Source organism: Myotis myotis, unplaced genomic scaffold (genome assembly GCF_014108235.1).
Source record: "Myotis myotis isolate mMyoMyo1 unplaced genomic scaffold, mMyoMyo1.p scaffold_m19_p_7, whole genome shotgun sequence".
In the NCBI taxonomy this organism is placed as follows: Eukaryota; Metazoa; Chordata; class Mammalia; order Chiroptera; family Vespertilionidae; genus Myotis; species Myotis myotis.
In genome coordinates this window covers 11,473,145-11,495,279 of record NW_023416379.1, presented here as the reverse complement: position 1 = coordinate 11,495,279, position 22,135 = coordinate 11,473,145, and the positions used below count along the sequence as shown (strand labels likewise).

At 36.0% G+C, this 22,135-nt stretch overlaps 1 protein-coding gene across 1 annotated transcript in view; it reads right to left on the bottom strand.

The window, feature by feature from the left end:
• Window positions 1-20,133, bottom strand: part of RFX6 (regulatory factor X6) — a 41,450-nt gene extending 21,317 nt beyond the window's left edge. Inside the window, exons 1-6 of the mRNA XM_036318447.1 lie at window positions 19,911-20,133; window positions 19,484-19,640; window positions 16,386-16,509; window positions 14,508-14,569; window positions 6,381-6,458; window positions 5,227-5,254 (exon numbers count right to left, since the gene is read on the bottom strand). Coding sequence (XP_036174340.1) covers window positions 5,227-5,254; window positions 6,381-6,458; window positions 14,508-14,569; window positions 16,386-16,509; window positions 19,484-19,640; window positions 19,911-20,133 — 672 coding nt within the window. The remainder of the gene's footprint in view (window positions 1-5,226; window positions 5,255-6,380; window positions 6,459-14,507; window positions 14,570-16,385; window positions 16,510-19,483; window positions 19,641-19,910) is intronic.
• Between the last annotated feature and the right edge of the window lie 2,002 nt (window positions 20,134-22,135).

Below are 22,135 nucleotides of genomic sequence, written 5' to 3'. Positions count from 1 at the left end.
AATAAAAATTTTAGAGTGTTAAAGAAACATATATTAAAGAACAAAATATATGTTTTATTTTAATATTTATTTAAAGCCCTCATGTTGATAAATAATAGTTTTGTGTACTCGAAGCTACTGATTGTGTGTAATATCAAGAGTGCAATGGGGGGTAAAAGGGGACATATGTAATATGTCCAATTGTAAAGTATTTTTTTGTGTGTTTTTTTAAAAAGAGTGCTCAAGGGAAAGGTTTTAAAACTTAATTGGTATGAATCTGTTAACAATTGTGTCAAAGTTGTTATAAAATCAAATAATATCTGTCCAGAACATGGAACAGAAAAAAGAGGGATTGATAAATTGGAATAAAAAGTAAAATATAATAATTTTGATTCCAGGAATGTGTTTGCTATTTTAACGGTACTAAAAGGTGCCAGGTCATAAGCCAGCTACAGAGATCTGAATTTTTTTTTTTGTCAACTGATGACTTCAGTACTCTTGAGTAAACTATTTTTAAAATCTTATTTCCAAAAGAAAATAAGAAGGAACCTACAGAAAAGAAACCATATGATTAGAAGGCAAGAGGGTCTGATTTATGAGGAAAGATTAAAGGAATTCAGCTACACAGTTTGGCTAAGTGATGACTAAAAGAGAGCATGATAACACTCTACAAATATTTGAAGAGCATATACCAAGAAGGGAGGATTTGTTATTTATCTTGGTACAAAGTTGTTGAACTGGCCATGAATAGTTGATGTTAAGGAGAAGGAAACTCAAGCTATCAGGGAAACTTCCTGGTTGAAATGTATGAAATCAAGGTACTTTTTCCTTAAGAAATAATGGCAAATCAGTACTTTAGCTAGTTAAAACACAATAAAATTTGAAGCACTATATTTATGAATAAAAACTTAAGACTATCAAAATTCATACCACTGACTGACAATTATTCTTACCATCCTCTTTCCTTTTTGTTTTGTTTTTGTTGATTTTGTTTGCTTTTATACTAAGAACTATTTAAAACTTTTTTTAAAGTATAGATAAAGATTAATAAATACCCATGTACTCACTACCTTGATTAAGACATTAGACATTTGAAATGTTAAAGCAGCTTCTGTAGTTCTCTCTAATCTCTTTCCCTTCCTTCGTCAAAGAAATAATTATTGTTCTGGATTTGGTTATTATCATTCCTATTCAAACCTCTATTTACTTCATATGTAAATATTCTTAAGCAATAGGTACGATTACGTTAAAAATGGTACAATAAAGTATGTATCCTTCTAAGTTCAATAAGCTTTTTTCACTCAACTTTAGTTTTTAAAATTAATCTAATTTGGCTCTTACAGCTATAGTTCACTCATTTCCAAAGAAGTATAGCACTCTCTCATATAAATATATATAAAACATGTTTCCCCATTATATTATAATTGACATTCATTTTTTAATATTCTGAGATTGTAAACAATACTTTTATGAACATCCTCAGACATGCCTCCTTGTGCGCAGTGTGAAGGTTACTCTAGGAAAACAGTTGTAAGGTGTGTGCACCTTCAATTTTACTACTTATTATCCCTATTACTGTTTATGAGAGCTCCTTTCCTCCACATTCTCAAAGCTGTATTTTTAGACTTTTTAATTGCTATTATTCCAATAATAGTTAAATAATTACTCACAGTTTTAATTTGCATTTCTCTAATTAAAAGTTTAAATTGAGCACTTTTCATATGTTTATTGGCAGAAATGGTATCCAAAATATTATGGACCATACGTTATGGACCCTGATCAGTCAGAATGGGCACTATGAACAACACATTATGCAGTAGTCATTCTTTTTATCTTGTGGGACCTGCCTGTTCACATACTTTATTTATATTGAGTTGTCTTATTATTTTTGAGTTGAATACTTTACATATTCCAAAACAGTACTGTTCTATAGAATTTTCTGCGATGCTCTTCTTTAATCTGCATTTAGCTAGATTCCATAAGCATGAAAGAGTTCATTCCTTACATACAATGAATGCCTTAGGGCTACATTCCCTCTGGGCATCCTAATTGGGAAGATCTGGGACTTTCTTTAAACTCTTCAAACTCTTTTTTGCCTATTATTTTCACTCACTGCAGATGACCTAACTGACCACTGACTAATTCCTCAAAGAGAAGCCTGAAGCCACCAAGCTACCTCAATTTCTGCCACAAAATCTGCAAATCTACTTGCATCTGAACTTACCCTTTCCACCTTCCAGTTTTAATGAAAGAGGTGTTCCTTCTCCAGGGCCACTTCCTCCACTCTGAAGCTCCTCCATGCCCCCCTTCAGTGACCTTGTGCTCTCAACTTTCCCTTCCCTGTCTTTCATAGCTACGGTCTCTACTCTTACCAGAAGTGTTTTACCAACATTAGAATGATTGTCTAATCGTTCTTCAAAACTAAATTTCAAGTCCTTCCCCAAGTATCACCCTCAACATAACTAAATTTTCTACATCCAACATACCACTTCTCACTCATTTTTAAAAGTATATTTTCATTGATTTCAGAAATGAAGGGAGAGATAGAGAGAGAGAGAAACATCAATGATGAGTGAGAATCATTGATTGGCTGCCTCCTGCATGTCCCTCATGCGGGACTGAGCCCACAACCTGGGCATGTGCCCTGACCGGGAACAGAACCATGATCTCCTGGTTCATAGGTCAATGCTGAACCGCTGAGCCATGCTGCTCAGGCTTCCCCCTCATTTTATAAACAAATCAAACCCAGCTCTCCACTGAAAATGCTCTCCCTGAAGTTACTAATTATCTCCACTTAACTAGTCCCATTGATATTTTCCAGTCTGTATCTTGATGACTTTTTAGCACCATTTCATAGTAGTAACCATTCCCTTTTATTGGAAGCAATTTTTTTTCTCTCAGCTCTCTGCCACAATATTCTCTTCCTCTTAGCTCTCTAAATTTTCTTCAGTTGTCTTGCTGACTTTTTCTTTTACCTCACTTTTCACAACTCTTCTTGTAATCTCTTCTCCTCTCATTTATTTATTTCTAGACATTTCTATCCATTACCATGGCTTCCGTCTCTATTAAACTAAATATCTAAGTCCTCTTTCTTGTCCTAACACTGTGATGCTGCTAAACATCCTACAGATCACAGGACATCCCCACAACACAGAATTATTTGGCCCCAAATGTAAATAAATACCAAGTCTGAGAAACTCTAATCTGTGCTGTTCCAACTGTCTTGACCACTTTTCCACTCTCTTCCCCTACTGCACTCCTCCTCCAAATTCCCACTTCTTTCTCAGTTATTTCCTTAAATGTCACTTCCTATGGGAAATGTCCTTAACCACTTCAACTAGGTTAACTACCATGACACCCTTTATAATCACTTAAGATATATTTTCCTGCTACAATGTAAAGGGTCAAATCTATCCACTCACTATTTTGTCCCCTAGCACCTTTAACTCCATATATCTATTAATATCTTGACTGTGGGTTTTAAAAAATAGAACTTTACTGAGACTATTTTAGAAAGCAGATGTATCTCTTAGCCTCAATTTCCTCAGTTGTAAACTAGTAATGTTAACATTTTCCCTACCTCAGAGTTATTCATGTTCAAATGACCAGAAATATGAACATTAATAAGTATAAATGTTCAAACGACTTACATTGAAAGTCTGGGTCCTGAGCAAACTATGATGGTCACCTTACGTACAAAATATTTTTTTAATTTCAATTTTGTTAAACAAATACTTTATTATTTTTTTTAAGTATCTAGAGTAGTTCTGAGCCTTTAGAAAATCCTTAATGGTGTTCATTTCTATAATCATTATCATAATGGCACTCTATTATTGCTTCAGGTATCTTTAGAAAAATAGGCTTTATAGCCTAACCAAAATCACTTATTTTCACTTTATCGACAAAATCTACACCTGAATGTGTCATGTACCCTTCTGAGGATGAAACAGAAGACTTGAGATACATTTTTCTATTACTCTATAAAGCAAGGGCTGCCATACACATGCTACATCAGCTGGCAGTTTGCTAGTACACCAGCTCTACCAAAGTGGTAGAAAAAACACCTCAGAGAAGTTACTTAAATTCCCTGTTGACATAAACTTCAGTCAAGTGAAGTATATTCCTAAGTCAATATGCTTGCACTTTCACAATTGCTCATCTAATAAAGAGCTATTATTTCATTGACAAAGAGAGCAATTTCGAGAATTTTATTATATAACTAGCCATTAACTGCATTAAGAACACTGGTGGGAAGAACTTGGTCATTTCAGAAGATTGGGGCTTTATATTTTTTTCTTACGATAATATGCTTGCATCATTTCACCAAACTAATGGAGCTACAATTGGCCTCAGGTCCAGATTTACCACCCAACTCAGGGTCATGTGCCCTAGTTCAGCAGCACCTCTTTTTTAGTTAACGTGATAATGAAGGCCTTATCATGTGCTTAATTAGCCATGCAATCCCTAATGGCAGTCTAACTCATTTAGATAAAGTCAGTTTGCTGATCTGTGGTTTGTTTGGGGGCTGGTAGTCTAGGGATAAAGTGAGGGGGGGTGGTATAATGTGCCCTTTCTCCCTAGCTCCCACCTCCACCACCCACAATCCCCCTCATTGAAGAAGTGGTCAGCAGAGTGACTAACAGTGGTTCTCAACCTTCCTAATGCCGCGACCCTTTAATACACTTCCTCATGTTGTGATGACCCCCAACCATAAAATTATTTTCATTGCTACTTCATAACTGTAATTTTGCTACTGTTATGAATCGTAATGTAAATATCTGATATGCAGGATGTATTTTCATTGTTCGCGACCCATAATATTGAAACAAACCATAACATAACATTTGGGCTTCTTGATAACTATTAAAGGTTGTATCTAAACAGGTATATTCCAAATAGCAATTCTTTCCATATCCTTAGCATTGGGCTTTCTGTTTACTCTTAAGTGGAAATTTCTTTGATCAGTAATGGTCTCTTTTTACAATAGCTTAAACATCTGATGTGCGGTATGGATAATTAAAAAATCACCTCTCCTAGGTTAATTGGAAGTTGTTCAGTAGGTCCATGCAAAGAACCATTAGCTGCCCCAAGTATAACTTAGCTCTGTCTGACGACTTCTGTCATTCAAGAAGCTTCTAATAAGTAACATTTATTTCTATATTTGCCAACAAGGGTGATTAACATTTATTGATCAGTTTGCAATATAGTATAGCAGATGTAAAACAGAAGAAATGAAAATAATCTTACCTCATTCTTAAGCTTGCTTCCAGAAAACCTAAAAAATCAGTATATTTTCCATTAGTTAAAAATATACATATACAGTTATAGTTATCAAGAAAATGCAGAAAACCTACAAAATAGCATACTATGATTAGTGAAATAAATCTGGAGAAATGTATTAGATATTCAAAGAGATCCAAACATATTTTTCAACATAATAAAAAATAATTCTACTAAGGAAAAGTAAAATTAAAAATATGTGTGGATGTCTAGTAAAATTTGAGGCAAGCAAAAAATACTTGATATTAAATATTTGTGTGCATTCTGGCTATAACTGCAGTTTAAAATGGGTAGGTAGTGGCTAGTAAGCCTCCATTATGCCCTTGGTAATATTTGAGTTCATCTTAGCAAGACTCAGGTGACCACATTTATTTTTTTCCACAGGACACTTTACTTTTAAAATAATTCATTCTTTGAGAGCTAAGAGCAATTATTGATAAGTCACCAAGGCAATCTCAGATGTAGATTTAATTATTCTGAGCACTAGAATTTAAAAAATAATAATTGTATATATCATAGGTTTCACTGAATGTCATTTCACTTGTGAATTACCTCCTCCTGGGAGTTAATGGTAGATCAGAGCAAATGTGTTCTTTACATTCATTTGTGTTTTTCCTTTCACAGAGACTCAAAAAGGTCAACAGTTTTATCTTAGAAAGGTAAGCTGGTAGTCAGGACATATGTGATTAGAGACAATTGTAATAAACTTTTCATCTGTGTAAGATACTGGTCAAGCACATCGATATTTAAACAGGCTGTCTCTTAGCAAAAGAAAAACACACAATGTTTTTTTCTGTCTTTATTTTTACTGAATCCAGCCTGAAAACAGATTCAGCCTTATGACTAAATACTAATTTAAAAGCCATTCTGCTTCCCTGATTTTTTTTTGTTCATCTCTCTGAAACACCTGTTTCACCATTAATTTGTCATTAATGATGTGATTTATAAAAATTGTTCAGTAATCTAGACCATATCACAGAAATGTCCATTCGAAGTTGTAATTAAGGTCTGATGCTTAAAATAAAACATTTTTATAAGTAAAATTAGTAAGTCATTCTATTCAATAGATATGCATATTTAAAGAAAGGCAGAGAATTAGTTTGAAGATATTAGAACTCTACCTGGTCAGGCCTTTTCCAGAGTAAACGGAGTGGTAATATGCACTGCTTTCTTTGATGCCAATCCCATAATAATGATACCTAGAACAAGGACAGGAACCAGCCGTGTGTTACTGTCGGAGTTTATGAAAGGAAAAAGGATACTGAAGTATAATTGAAATAAAGCTCAAGTAAGAACTGAAACCCATTGAGCACTTTCCTTTCCTGGTTCTTTTTCAAGCAACATATTAATATGCTAAATCCCTCTTTGATGGTAACTAATCCTGCTTGTTTAAAATATATTTAAAATGTACTTTTGGCTCTTTACTTGATAACGACAGAAAAATCACCTACCGCCAATTCCTTCAAACCTTTAAAAAGTTAGGTTTCAAAGCTAAAAAACAAAGTAATTGTAGGCACTTAAATTTGTAAATGTATGCATTGGCTCTAAGTATATAGAATGTATCTATTTGCAAATGGCTCTATTCAGTTTAAATTTAATCAATTGAATAAAAAATGGTAGGTTTCCTTTGTAGTGTATCTGTTAGATGAAGAAAACAGTATGACATTACATGTGAGGAAGACATTGATATCATACATAGGAATATGTATAAAGCATGTGACCCTTTAAAAGTTGTTTCTCATGTGGAATGAGAAGCCCAATTCACTATCATTTTCACTTCAGACTTTTCTGCAATGATGGGGGGGGGCGGGTACTATGTCATGAATCAATGGAAATAGGAGTCACAGAATGTGTTACCTATGTATTACTATCAGAATCACTTGTTCTCCATAGATCACTTGTGCTTTCCTACCTTGGGGCCTTTACTTTGCTGAGCTCTCTCCCCACTGGCAATATTCTTCCTTCGTGCCTCATTTCTTATCCATGCCTCAAGGCATGGCATTAATGCATGAAGCTTTGCCTGATCTCTAGTAAAGCTAATTTCTCTTTCCTTTGAACTCCTCTTATGGTCATCTTTATCTCTTAAAGCTTTATACTTCATACCATTGGTATGTGTATACATGGCTTACCTCCCCTACTAGAGTATAAGATTTGGAGGAAGATAATTGTATCTTTCCTTTCATTGTGTTCCCATTAGACATTACTGTAAAGAAAAAAAATCTCATTTATTGATGAATCAATGCACCTTGCTAAAAATTTAGAAACTGATAAGACACAAATTATCTTACAGCCAATAGTTTTCAACAACGTCCTCCTAGCACTGTGTATTTCCAGTTCACCAGTAAAATACTGGGGTTGAACAAATGTTGTATACCTAACAAAGTGTTTAAAGGGCATGGAATCAGTGTATTTAGGTGGGAAGAATGTCATTAGGAATATAAATATCTCTTTTGCAATGACCATTGTAAAACTTCAGCACGTTTCATATCCAGTTTTTTTCTGGAGCCGATAATACAATTTTCCTCCTTTAAGCTTCCTTTTAGTCTAACTAGGTATATGTTATGAACCGAGTGATGAGTCAGTGTCTTTGAGAACAGAGAAGAGATAACAAATGAGCAGCTCTCTGTCCTCGCAGCTAAAAGCAAACCTCATAAAAGTGGGAAGAGCCATTTCATGCAACGTTTACATGGATTTTTCCTCTCATTTGCAACATTTTTTAGCACTATTTTGTTGTTAATACTTTTCCCTAAAATAAACTTGCTAGGAAATATGTGCCAGAAATATTCTAGCATAACAAAAACATATGCTGGTGCACGTTAAATAAAAAGGTGAAGTTTTCACTGTTTTAATTTATATACCACTACCTGATGCCTATTCTATAGGTTACTCTGAATAAAGATTCCAAAACATTCCATAGTTCTTTCTCTAAATGTTTTTATCAATTTTTAATAAAGAAGATAAATAATAAATGCTCTAAAATCCTGGGTATGATTAGCTAATTCCTTTAAGAAAATGTTTTCATAACCCAAGTAGTCTTTGTGAACTAACAAAATTGTACTCATTCATTAGCATCAACTGTCCTTAGACTTATATTAGAAATAAATAATTATTCATTAGTTTTTATGTCTACATTTTAAAGTTAATGTTATAAAATATACAATATTTTAATAGGACAAATGCAATTATTGCTGCTCTTTTTTACTACTAAAATATTTACATTGCATCTAATACTTTTCTTCATTTGCTGATCTATTTATACCTACACCTGTATTTCTTCTTTTCCATTTCAGTCATTATATAGAATTCCTGAAACATATGTTCCCACTGAGCAAGTAGCCCTGATGTTCGTTTACACTACACAAATGATAACTGATAAGGAAATGATGGGATTAAGCTGTTCAGGGACTTGCAATAACTTACTATGATAAGAGCAGCTGCCATATCAGTTTTATTAACCCACTAAATCACCGCTAATAAATAAGATAATAGCTTTTGTCCATCATGTCTGAAAACCAAGATTCAACTGATCAAAGTCTATAAGAAATTAAAATGTAACTTCAAATCAAATCTACCTTTGCATGAAATCTACTCAACTGTGTTCTCCCTTACTCCTCTGAGTTATTCTGAGCAAGGGTGGGATATAGGCTCTTTTTACTCAGAACTGTATCCCTAGGTTTAGTCAGCTTCAGGACACTCAGTAAAATGCTTATTACGTAAATAAATATTAATAGTGGATGTTTTTTGACACCATGTATTCTATTTTACTATTCTTTGAATCTCAAAAACTCTTTTTTAACACCATGCTTTATATATCAATATAAATAAGAATGATTGCTCATTCTTGATATAACACACTTATACATAAAATAAGCAATACTTTTCATTACTCTTTTGTACCTATAGAACGTTGTTTTATTTATTAGAAATCTAAATTTAAAAAGATTCCAAAGAAAAATAATCAGTATATATTTTTGGCATCAGTTGCAAATCAAAGAGAAAAGAAGAAAAAGCCCAAAAGCAAAGTCAGTTTTTATCTGAGTGTTGAGAATGGGAAGAATCAATTGGGGATATTGGTTTTCTTGGCAGGAAGGGTGATGGCGAGAGTGAAGGAAGGGATGGAGAGCTGAGACGCTAATGTTGCCTGCAGCTAGACTGGCTTTGTCCTAAAAACACACTTAGGTCAGATGCGCTAGGCCAGGGTGAGGCTTTCTGACCCAGAGTGCTAATCGTTAGAGACCCTTTTTCATAACCTTTGGCAGCAATGGCTTCTTATGAGGAACATTGACTGGCACTGGAATCAATTTCAATTGTTCCTAATTTTGACAGTGGGCTCCACATAGTGATTCTGTCCATTTGTTTTTGTTGTTGTTTTTAACGTATCTGGTTTTTTAAAAAAATATTTCCTCTCTTTATTTTGGTTGGATAATTTTTGACTCATTTTATTTAGTTAAACTGTTCATATCTTTTAACTTTTGATGAGGGAAAGAGATGAGTTGTGAGGACTAACCTTTTTTTATTATTTTAATCCTCACCTGAGGATATTTTTCCATTGATTTTTGTTGTTGTTTTTGTTAGAGTTGAAGAGAGAAGGAAAGACAGAGAGAAATATATCCATTGGTTGCCTGCACGTGCCCTGACCAGGGCAGGGGCAGGGGAGGAGCCTGCAACCGAGGTACTTGCCCTTGACTGGGATTGGACCCTGAACCCTTCTGTCCACAGGCCAGTGCTCTATCCACTGAGCCAAACCAGCTAGGGCAGGATTAACCATTCTATAACACAGTTATGTCAGAATTTAGAAAAATAGAACTTGAAAATAAACACCGAATTCGCTCCTATTTTTTCAACTCTATTAACCATCACTTTGTCACCATATATCAGTGTTTCCCAGACTTTTGGATTTCATACATGGACCAGTAAAATCTGGAAAGTGACATTGTTCCATGGACCCTAAAAGCACGTAAGGACAGTTTTAGAAGTGGTTCATCTTGTGCCCAAAATACAGAAGAATCTTTTAGGTTAATCATCATCTAAAATAAATTATGTCTGACAGACCCAAATGAAATAATTGGATATACTATAGCATATTCTATAAGAATTTGTAAAAAATTGAGAACATATTTTTAAATGACCATCATTAATATATTCTAATATGTAATCCACAAAGGTTCAAATAAATTAATACCCAACTTACTTATATTTTGAAATAATATAAATAAATATTCAGGAATAATATATTTAGGGCATTATGCTAAATACTACCATAAAATAAATTTTACAAAATTACTAGTAAAATTGGGAGAAATTATAAATTCCTGTTTTTCCAAAATATGTTTACATCTTCATTTATATTTCTGGATCATCATTTGTTCATATTTCTAGAGACATAAAAATATCTTTCATAAAATATAAATTTTTAAAATATTAAACAGCCATTAGAAATGATGATTGTAAAGATACTATATCAACATATAGGAATGTTTAGGACAAAATTAAAAGCAGAAAGCAAAATTGTGTTTGTACTACAAATTTGCTTTTACATAAAATGTAAATATATTTCAATAAACATAAAATAGTTAAAAATGCCTTATGATTGAAGCTTGAGAAAATGTTAGCTCTTTGAGAAAGAATCCAATAAAAATAATAAAAGTCCAATAAAAAATAAAATTTTAAAACTTAGATCATAAAAAAACTTCAAAAAAACAAAAGTTCAATTAAACAATTGTTTTCTTGATATGATTGATATCAGAAAGAGGTAGGCTTTACTAGTTGACAAAGCTTAAGCTGTAGAGCCAAATAAACCTTGACTTCCATGCCAATATTGTTATTTTATAGTATCTGTGTGGGCTTGAGCAAGTCAATAATCTTAACTGCAGTTTCCTGATTTGTAAAACACAGGAATTCCAATCTTGTATTGTCATTGTAAGGATTACTGTATGTGTGTTGCTCAATAAATAATAACTTTAACTGCATTGCTGATATTATGAAACATTGAGTTATTAATTTCATATCATTAAGAATAAAAAGGTTCAAAACATATTCATTTCTTCATTCCTATACTTTATTTAATTTTCAAAAGAAACCTATGAGGTAGATATTTTATACTTACTTTACTGATGAAAACCTGAACACTTCATCTAAAGTTATACAGCTTTATATGAAAGTATGAAACAAAAGCTTAGATTTGTCCAACTTTAAACCTCATGCTCCTAACCACTAAGAAATGCTGCCTTTTCATATGTACCATCTCCTAAAATTAAAATAGAATATTTTATATATTCTTAGAAATATATAAAAACAAGAACACTACATGGCTAAGCATAATTACATCGAAACATTACCAATTACAAGTTACACAAACTCTACATTTTGCCATATCTTTTAACATCCTTAGTTTACATATGGAAAATTTCATTTTCCCATGATATCAAAATACCAAACATATAATAGCAAGTTATAACAAGCAAATGGCATATCAGGAAGGTAGAAGAAAATTCAAATTGCTAATGCTTTGTTCTTGGACATGTCTGCTCTTAGATATCAAACAAATTGCCTGAAGTCACCATGTATCGTTACATAAACCTAAACACTGGAGTCTCCGTGTGTCACAAAGGACAGGGTTAATGATTCATCCCTAATCCTAAAGGCTCCTTCCAGGATTAATTGACTCTCTGCAGCCTGCCTGCCTGCCCTCTGTAGGCCCTAGAAAGAGGATTTCTCAGCATCGTTTTGCCTCTTTTTTATTATCTATCTACTTCAAACACAAACTGATCTTTCCTCCACACACAATTCAGTAGAAATCAAATTCAATAGAAATCAGCCAGATAAATTGTGTCAACTTTAAATAAAAGCTTACTTGGTCAGAAGGAAAAAGCTAACATATCTTTCAACCCGACATTTATTTCTCCTTCTCAGGCCATGATACTGTTAACATTAATTGGAATCAATTAGATGAATACTAATTGATAATCTATTATGTATTAGACAACAGATAAAATATGAGTATAAATGAGACAAAGTCTCTATCCTCAAAATATTATCTGTTGAGGTTAAGAAATAAGTTAATTTCACATTAAGATATGTTCCAACAGATTGCTATGAGATACAAAGAAAGAATCTACAACAAATCAAAAGGCTAAGAAAAGATCCTGAAGAAGAGGAAGTTCATGGGACATGCCTTTAAATGGATAATATTTCAATATGCCCCTAGGGAATAGGTCATTTCAATGGAGGAAGACAGGCTAAACAAAGAAGAGACAGTTGAGGGTGAAGCAATGGGTAGTAGGACAATAATTTGGGGAAAGCACAGGCTACATGCTGAGAAATGAGAACTAGATTATAAAATAGGAAAATGGATTGGGACTAATTCATAATGGACCTTTAATGTCAAAGTGAGAAAAATTTGTCTTTCATAGTAGAAATGACGAGCTGTTGAAAGTTTCTGAGCACGAGAGAGGCATGATTGAATCTGAACATTAGGTCAATTTAGAAAAAAATTGTATTGAACAGACTGGAAGAACTGAGTCAAGACCAGGTTATTAAAGTGAGAACCAAGAGAGATTCAAGAGAAGTCCAAAAATAGGACCTCTTTTTTTGGCAAGGGACTAAGACGGAGTTAGACAATAGGGTTGCCACCAGTCACATGTGGGTATTGACTGCTTGCAATGGGATTAGTCTGAGTTGAGATGTGCTGTAAATGTCAAATACACACTGGATCTCAAAAACTTAATAGAAAAAAAAAGAACATAAAATATGTCATTAATGATTTTTATTTTGATCACATGGTAATCAAATGTTCTGGACATGTTAGATTAAAACATTAAAATCAATTCTATGTGTTCTTTTTTAATGTGGCTGCTACAATTTTTTAAAGCTATGCAGCTGCATTATATTTAATTGGACAGTGCTGAATTAGATGTTAGGGCAGAAAGAGATGCCAGTGCGCCAGAAAATGAGGTAGGGGGAAGAAGAGGACCTGGCAGGGCTGTGACAGAAACCATCGAGGAAGTTTTATGTATGTATTTATGTATGTATTTCCAGGTGCCAAGGACAATGAGTAATGGTAAAAAGTAAGCCATTGGGTTTAATGCCCAAATGCTAGTAAAGAAATGGACTAGAACAGAGAAGTGATTCACACTAGGGGAAGTGAGCAGATAGCTACTCTTCCAAGAAACAGCAAAGAGTCCTGGCCAGTGTGGTTCAGTTGGTGCGGCTCAGTTGGCTGGGGTGTAGTCCTGTGCACCAAATGGTCGTGGGTTCTATCCCCTGTCCAGACACATAATCAGTGTTTCTGTCTCTTTCCCTCTTCCTCCCTCTCTCTCTCTAAAAAGGTCAATAAGAACATAACCTCAGGTGAGAATTTAAAATATTTTTTAAAAAAGGAACTAGCAAAGATAAAAAGAATAACAGTAATTAGGAAGAGTGGTATAGTAGGCTTGCGATTTTTTTTATTTTTATCAACATAAAAGAGATCTGGATATGTTTTTAGGCAGAAGGAAAGGAAAAACTAAAAACTGAAAAGAGTAAATAACTGATAGACAAGAACCTATAACTGTGGGTTCTACAAAAATTGCCACAAGAGAAAAAATAGCTAAAGTTACCAGAGAAGGACTCTAGGACACCTCATTTTATGTGCCTATGTATACACTAGAGATGACCAACAGGTCATTTGGGCATGCTCTTTGTCTTCAAGGGGTAAGAAGGGACTCTGAGAAATGATTATCGGAAAGAAAACCAGAGGAAGAACCTGAGCCATGCTTCCAGCCCGGCTTCGGCTCTGCCCTTTAGAAGCATGGGTCCCATTGGGTCACTTACTGAGCTACAAGCACTTTCCTGTGCTGACCCCGGTGCTTCAAGGGTGGCTTTAAAATTATGAAAATGATTCATTTAAATGTTCCCATCAGAAAAAATATTATGGTTTCTTTGTAAATTTTGCTTTTTAAGTAAACATCCTAAAACTCATTTATTTTTCTTTTTACTTCTTTTTTTTTAATTTATTGCTTAAAGTATTACAAAGGGTATTACATATGTGTCCATTTTATCCCCCCGCCCTAGACAGTCCCCTAGCCTCCCCTATCCCCCAATGTCTTATGACTTTTTACTTCTGACAGTTGTTAAAAGTCTGTCTCATCAAGAAGAAAATACCTGGTTCTATGCACCAGTAAAGACAATACTTATTTTACATCGTGTCAATCATCATGCACAAGGTATCCTATGTACAGGTGTGATATGTGTTTATTGATGTGTCTTACTTTGAATGGCCTCTTGTTCCAAGCCGTCTTGTCGTTAAGAGGGGAAATTTCTGGCGAATTGTCTAAAATGAAAGTCAATTACTTTAGTTTTCAGAAAGTGTGTGGTTCTATTGCAAGTCACCCATAACTAATTCTAAAAAGTAAATCTTGAACTTCAAGTAAATATTTAGTCTGGAAAAGGAATATCATACACACATTGATAAGCAATAATACATAAGCAGAGGCAGGAAGGGACTTCTTTTATGAGATTGTTCTATTTGGAAATTATATCAATTTCCAAGGCAGATCATACCAATATGTGCTTTTACTTGATGTTACTACCAAGGCAATTATTATTTTATCTACTTAGTGGAAAGATTTAGGTTTCTCATAATAAAGAAACCAATAGGTTTACCAATAATTAAATACCATCTCCAACCCCAAAGAAATACATGAAATCTTTTCTGCGTGACTGAATCTCCACAGCAGTGTTTTAACTTTTTCTTTGTGTTTCTGTCTCTAAATTCACTTTAAAAATTAGCATCTGATTAAAGAACAAAAATCTCTTCTACATAAAGCCGGAGTTTTAATCTGGATTATAGGAGATCCATACTTGATCTCTGAAGGACTCCATGGCAAAGTTTATGTCTGTGTTAATTTCTTGGGAAATGGTTTTGTAGTTTTTAACCAGATTCTCAAGGTGTTTCATGACTCCCCAAACTAAAAACTACTGCCATAAGGTGGATTCATGAAATAATAATGCTAAAATGGACATTAAAAGTTGTCTTATTCATCCTCCTTATGTTATAGAAAGAGGGAACTGAATTTTTAAAAAGTTAATTACTTTTCAGAAGGTCTCACAACAAATTATTCACAGTCTAGGCTAAAACCTAAATCACTGGATCACATGCACCATATCATACTATCCCTCATAAACAGATTTTTAAAATAAGGTAATAAACCATTTTATTTTTTCAAATGGAGAAGCTGGACCATAGTATTCATTATTTTCTGGACAACGAGTCCCTCTACAGGATAGAATTTGGATTTCAGTTTATATAAGATGCAATGTTTGAGCCTTAGCTAAGCTTCCTACAGCTTTTTTCTGGGATTTCCTAGGCTCTTAGACAATAGAGCATGAGAAGAATTTCAAAGAACAAGACTTCCCCAAGATATTGACAGCGTTTCCTTATTCTCAAAATGAGATCAACATATAGAAATATAGTAATGTCAGTTCTACAGAGTCTCATTCTCATCATACAGTTTGGGTCGAAAGAAATGTTTATAAATGAGAGAAATTTAACCCGTTCCATCACACCTTGGAGTTTGAGGTGTAAACATACTCAGAGTGAAATGGAGAATTAAGAGAACTATTTATGTAATAGAATAAAAATGTATTGAAAACTCATATACTCAGAATAGCTAGATAATAAACATAATCACCAATTGCGTTGGCAAGATACTTGTCACTTCTACTTGATTTTGCTTCTCCATACAGGCCAGACCACACTCTTTAATATTTCCCTCACAGAAGGGCAATGTCACTGCTCAACTGGAGTTTGCTTTAAGATCGAGTTAAGTCTTCTGATAGCCAGGGTTCTAATTCTCAAATATATAGTAGTGCAAGGTAAAACATATAGTGCAAGGTAAAACATATAGTGCAAGGTAAAACATATAGTGCAAGGTAAAACATATAGTGCAAGGTAAAACATACAATATGTAAAGTCAAAGTAAAATATGTAGTAGTTCCAGAGACAGCTCTTCAGATACTTTGTTTATGCATGAGAAACAAATTTCTTAATATTCTGTATGAAAACTTGTTCAGATGAATTTGTTCCCACGCCGTCTGCCTGACATAACTTTAATTGTAAGGTAGTATAGCCAATATGTGTCACTTACCTTTCCAAAGGTGGCTGCACAGGCTGGCTCCAATTTCTCTTTCCTGCAGAAATCTAAATAGTGTGCATAAAGGATGCACCGTGGTAAGCAAACTCCTTCACATACAATGTAATTCTCTTCAAGCCTAAGGGAAAAAGCAAAAAGTAAGACTGAACATTTTGTTTACTGCTTCTTTCCATTCCCCTTTCATATTGATTTGATGCCCATTTTGAATAGAGATTTTATGCAAACGAGTTCATGAGTAGACATAAGCAGACTACCTTTATTCAGGATATTCAAAATCAGATCACAGGATTAATGTCAGAAGAGCAAGAATCCCAATGAACATCTGCTAGTGCAGTTATAGTGTAAGGGCTAACATAAAACCACTCCTGCGTGATCCACACCTCAAAGAATAGGTCTTACTTCTATATTAATCCTCACTGTTCAACAGGGTTTGCTCTGTGATATACAGATATTGATGGTGAAGTTGAAGATGATGGTTTTTTAAAAGAACGTTATCAATGCTAAAGGGCTGCCAGGCTTCAGGATGGCAAATGCCATACTTTCATTCAGAAATTAGTTCTGAACCCCGCATAGTTAGGGAAGCATGGTGATGCATTTATTTGGAAAATACATAAGAATAAGCTCATTTCACTCAACTCTGAAATGGTACTGATCTATTTCTATCCCACATCTTTTAGCTGTGAGCAGTACTATAATTACTTAAAACATTCTGCACACTTGAAACATTATGCAATTCTCTATAGATACATACAAATATGACAAATTCATCTCTATATTATAAATACAATAATATAAACTTTGACAATATAGAGATAATTCTATTTAATTTGGACACCTATAATTGCAATTAAATGTAATTTATATAAATGTAATGATATATATTTAAAGGTTACAAATATCTGAAGAACAATCAAGAAATCAGAACTTGTAGATTCTATTTCTAGTTTTTCTAACAATTCAGTAGGTGATTTTGGCTAAAACTTACCCATTTTATGTATAGTAAAGTCATAATTATTACTATATGGGAACAATGCAATATAGAGCATACATTCAGATTAAAATTAGGTGGAACTTTTTAATATCTCTGATTTACATATTCCCAAGGTACATGAGATAAAAGGTAAAGGATATATTCCTCAAGCAGATAAAGCATCAGACATCTATTTTGCTATAAAGAAGGAATATAAGAACCGAAGACAAAGTAAGATTTGCATACATAAAATCAAACACCTGGTTGACAATGAAAATCTGAGTTAATCAGCCAGATTTTTCACTTTCACTTTCAGTTCTAATTTTTAACATCCCCAATATAATCTATAAACTTAAGGGGAAAATTCTCAAAATACAAATAACTCATATATATATATATATATATATATATATATATATGACACATTTTTGGCGTAAGGGTGTGGAAAATTTAAATAAAATGACAGGATTTTATAGTTACAAAAAAACATGAATATCACTGAGAAACACTCAACTATTTAAAAGTTGTATATTAATAACATGCATAAGATGCCTACTTTCCCCCTGGCTGTTTTGATGTTGTTGTAGGCATTGCTTTTGTCTTCAAATTACGGAGTAATCCTAGACATGAATACAATTTGGAGTATAACTTTTTAAAAATCATAATGCATTCATATTTATAAAATAAAAACCCAAGTTTGTTTCTATTCACTCAATTTGAACTGAAAAAAACGTGGAAGTGATCATTCAAAAGACTTCCATAATATATCTGAAATCAAAACATTTTTGCCTCAATTCTCCTAATGAAAATAGTTGTGTCCTAAATATTTCAGATTATCAGCTCAATTATTTACTGCTCTGGTCTTAACCAGTAAGTGTGACATCAGCTTCAATAGTTAAGCCATAACTTTAGAAGACTATTGGCTTATATTTGAATATTTCAAGGGGGTCAAATATACAATTATAAAAATTTAGTATATGAGACTGTAATTCAGTGTTATAATAAATAAAAATGAAATTTTACTAGTTTTTTATACTTTTTTGTATTTTTCTAAGATTTAGATAATACTTTACATATAAACAGAATATGTAACTAATCAGTGAATAGACTTTTTTACTTACTTGCTTATTACTTGGAATTTGGGAGAAAATTTATACTCCTATTTCTTCACACTGTGAGAGGAAGTTTAATATTATATTTTACTTTAAATCATCTTTCTTTTAGATCAATATTACAAAATGTTCTTTATAGAGAAAGCCTACTGATAAATTGCTGGTTTTAAAAGATTTTCCACAAAATCCAATTTGTGATATTTCACTATAATAAATCATATATGACAAGTGCTATAATAATAGTTGAACATTTATTTAAGTTATAGCACAATATCTTAACTGATTTTTCCATGTGTTCTAATTCAAATGCATTTCATCTTATGGTCCATAGATAGTTTTTCATTTGCCTTCTTTGTTTAATTTTCCCTCTTACGGACAAAGGCAATGTTAAGATCCTTCATCCTTTCAAATTGTTTTTAAGAGTCGTGTTTTACAAACACAAAGCTCCCAAATCACAAACACATAAGGAGCAAACTGATTTCATGTTAAGCAAATAAGTCATAAAGGCATTCATTACTGCTTACATTCGAATAAATTCTAGTTTTAGCCAGTAATGAACAAAGTGACTGTGGTTTTTATTTGTATTGCAGATCATTTTTCATGGGTGTCAAAATATGTCTCTATGCCACTCAGGGGGGGAAAATCGGGTACGTTTCTCATTTGTCTTTTAAGCTTCCCACAAAAAGTGTGAGGGAGCCCTAACTGGTTTGGCCCAGTGGAAGAGTGTGAGGGAGCCCTAACTGGTTTGGCCCAGTGGAAGAGTGTGAGGGAGCCCTAACTGGTTTGGCCCAGTGGAAGAGTGTGAGGGAGCCCTAACTGGTTTGGCCCAGTGGAAGAGTGTGAGGGAGCCCTAACTGGTTTGGCCCAGTGGAAGAGTGTGAGGGAGCCCTAACTGGTTTGGCCCAGTGGAAGAGTGTGAGGGAGAGGCAGAATGCGAAACGCAAAGATGCCGAAGATACTGACTTTGAAAACGCAACAGGTGCTTAAGTGCCCCTGGGGGCGAGTCTTACCACTGCAGGGTGAGCTGTGTCTGCTTCTTTTTATCCTTCATCATCTGCGTGATGGTTTTCTTCTGCGACAGGTGTGCGTCCGCTGCTTTGGCTTTGCTGTCGTGACTGTCCGAATCCTCCTCTTCAGAGGAAAAGTTGCCGTTGCTTAAATGCATTTCTGATCGCGAGTTGGAAAGACGATACAGAAAATCAGAATATAAAATTATCAAGTCTCCTAAGGTGCCTGTGCGTCAAACGGGAAGACCTACGGGAAGTCCCTTCCTGTCTAGTTAACAAAGATTTTCCTGGAGGGAAATACAAAGATCCGAACAGAACAAGCTACGTATCTGTGCGTTTGCGGTGTGTTTATTTCTGTTACCGGATGCCTTTCATAGACTGCATCCTCATCCCGGTCCCGACTGCATCCCCCGAGGGAGCGGGCACGCACCTGACTTAACTCCGGTCTGCAGCTCCGGGTCGCCTTCCTTCTCCGCGCCGCCCAGCGCGCCTCCCGGCTGCGCCTCGGCCGCCAGGTACACCCTCCCCCCGGGGTAGCCGAGCAGGCCCTTGCTCAGGAGCGGCACGCAGCACTCGCCCCGGGGCTCAGCGGCAAGTGGGGGCGACGGCTGTGCCTGCGGGAAGGCGTCCTCCAGCTCCGGGACCTTGGCCATCCTCCCGGCCGCGGGAGACCTGGGCACCGCCACGCCGCCGGCTCCCGCGGAACCTCCTGCCCGGGGCGGGGCGGGCGGGGCGGGGCGGGGACCCGGGCTGCAGGGGCGGGGGCCGCAGGCTCGGGATCCCCCCGGCGTCCTGGAGGAGGAAGGCTTTGCACCGGTACAGCGCAGATCGCCCTGGGAGCCGGGTGGCCGAGGGACCGCCTTTCCGCACCGGCTGCGGTCCAGACGGATGCTCAACTCCGAGCTCGCTTCCTCACCTGCGCCCGCTCGCCGGGGCAATGGAGTCCAGTTCCCTACATCTCCTCCCCCCCCCCCCCGCCCCTCCCTTTCTCTCAGCTGGCGCTCTTCACAACCAACCCAGAAAGGCCAGGGAACGCTCCCCTGTGTTGTCTGGGGAAAGAGCCGCTGTCCCCATCCCTACTCTCAGGAGACGTGAGCGATGCGCCTGCGAGCCCAGGCCTGGGAGAGGGGACCCCAGCGCACCGTTCAGTGACGCACAACCTGGGCCGGGGCTAACTCACTCGGGGGCAAAGCGAGGGGTTGGTGAGGGCCCTTCTCCGTGACTTGGGGACAGGCTCCATTGCATCACAGGAGTCGAGACCGACCTGCTGGGTGCTCAAGAGCTCAGAATCCCAGGCCTCGCTTTCCTGGAGGTTCATTCACTCCCATTTACCGTATTTTGTTATGTAACCATTTAACGGGGCCCCTGCGGATTCCTCATATCTTATGCCTCTGAGTGGTACAATGGACATTTGTTAAAGTGAAAATGAAATCGCAATACGTATTTCATTTCCAATCCAAAGTGGCAAGAGAGTCGTGTGTGTTGAAAATGATAACGTGTGCTCTCTTGAAGGCGGAGAAATCAGTAGAGATTTGGGGTGGGTGCTGCCTGATTGCCACTGAGGAGCATTATCTTGCCTAAACAGCCAAGATGATGGGAGTGTTTAAACCTTTCCCATTTTTTAGCTCCACTTGTTGACGACCAGATGGGATGTGTTCAGGGTGGTATGGCCTGAACCCTACTACTCGCTGAGAAAGGCATGACCTCTCTGTCAAAGGCTTTCTCCTTACCTGGTCCTTCCAGCAGCTGGGTTCAGAGAATGGCAAGTACTAATGTTGCTTAAAGGAAGAATCACATCACCTGTGACGAATGAACAAGTCTTGCATGGAATGGAAACGTTATTTCCCGGAGTGCGGCCTTTAGGGACTATCCAGGAACAGAAGAAGCACTTTCTATCTAAAATAACTGCTCAAGCCGGACCAGCGCGACTCAGTGGTTGAGCTTCGACCTATGAACCAGGAGGTCATGGTTCCATTCCAGGTCAGGGCAGGAGCCAGGGTTGCAGGCTCAATCTCCAGCGTGGGGTAGGCAGGAGGCAGCCAATCAATGATTCTCTCTTATCATTGATGTTTCCATCTTTCTCCCTCTCCCGTCCTTTCTGAAATCAGTAAAAATAAAATAAAAAGTAAAATAAAATAGCTGCTCAACTAGTAGCTCTGACTGGGCCAGAACTCACTATAGTTGTTGCCAAAGAGTTATCACTTTCATGAATAACATTTTTTATCACAATCATTACAAAGATAGGCATCTGTCTTAAGCTTTGAAAAGGGACTTCAACTTGAATTGGGGTCCAGAGCTAATAACTCAGCCCTAGACCAGAAGCATCTCTGTTGAGAAAGTGCTGTTAAACCCATTCAAGTGTCTAGACCAGTGGTTCTCAACCTTCTGGCCCTTTAAATACAGTTCTTCATGTTGTGACCCAACCATAAAATTATTTTCGTTGCTACTTCATAACTGTAATGTTGCTACTGTTATGAATCGTAATGTAAATATCTGATATGCAGGATGGTCTTAGGCGACCCCTGTGAAAGGGTTGTTCGACCACCAAAGGGGTCGCGACCCAGAGGTTGAGAACCTCTGGAGTCCACTGGATTTTTTAGGGATGAGATGAGATATCATCTTGCCTTGTAACTTTCCATACTATAAACCCCAGTG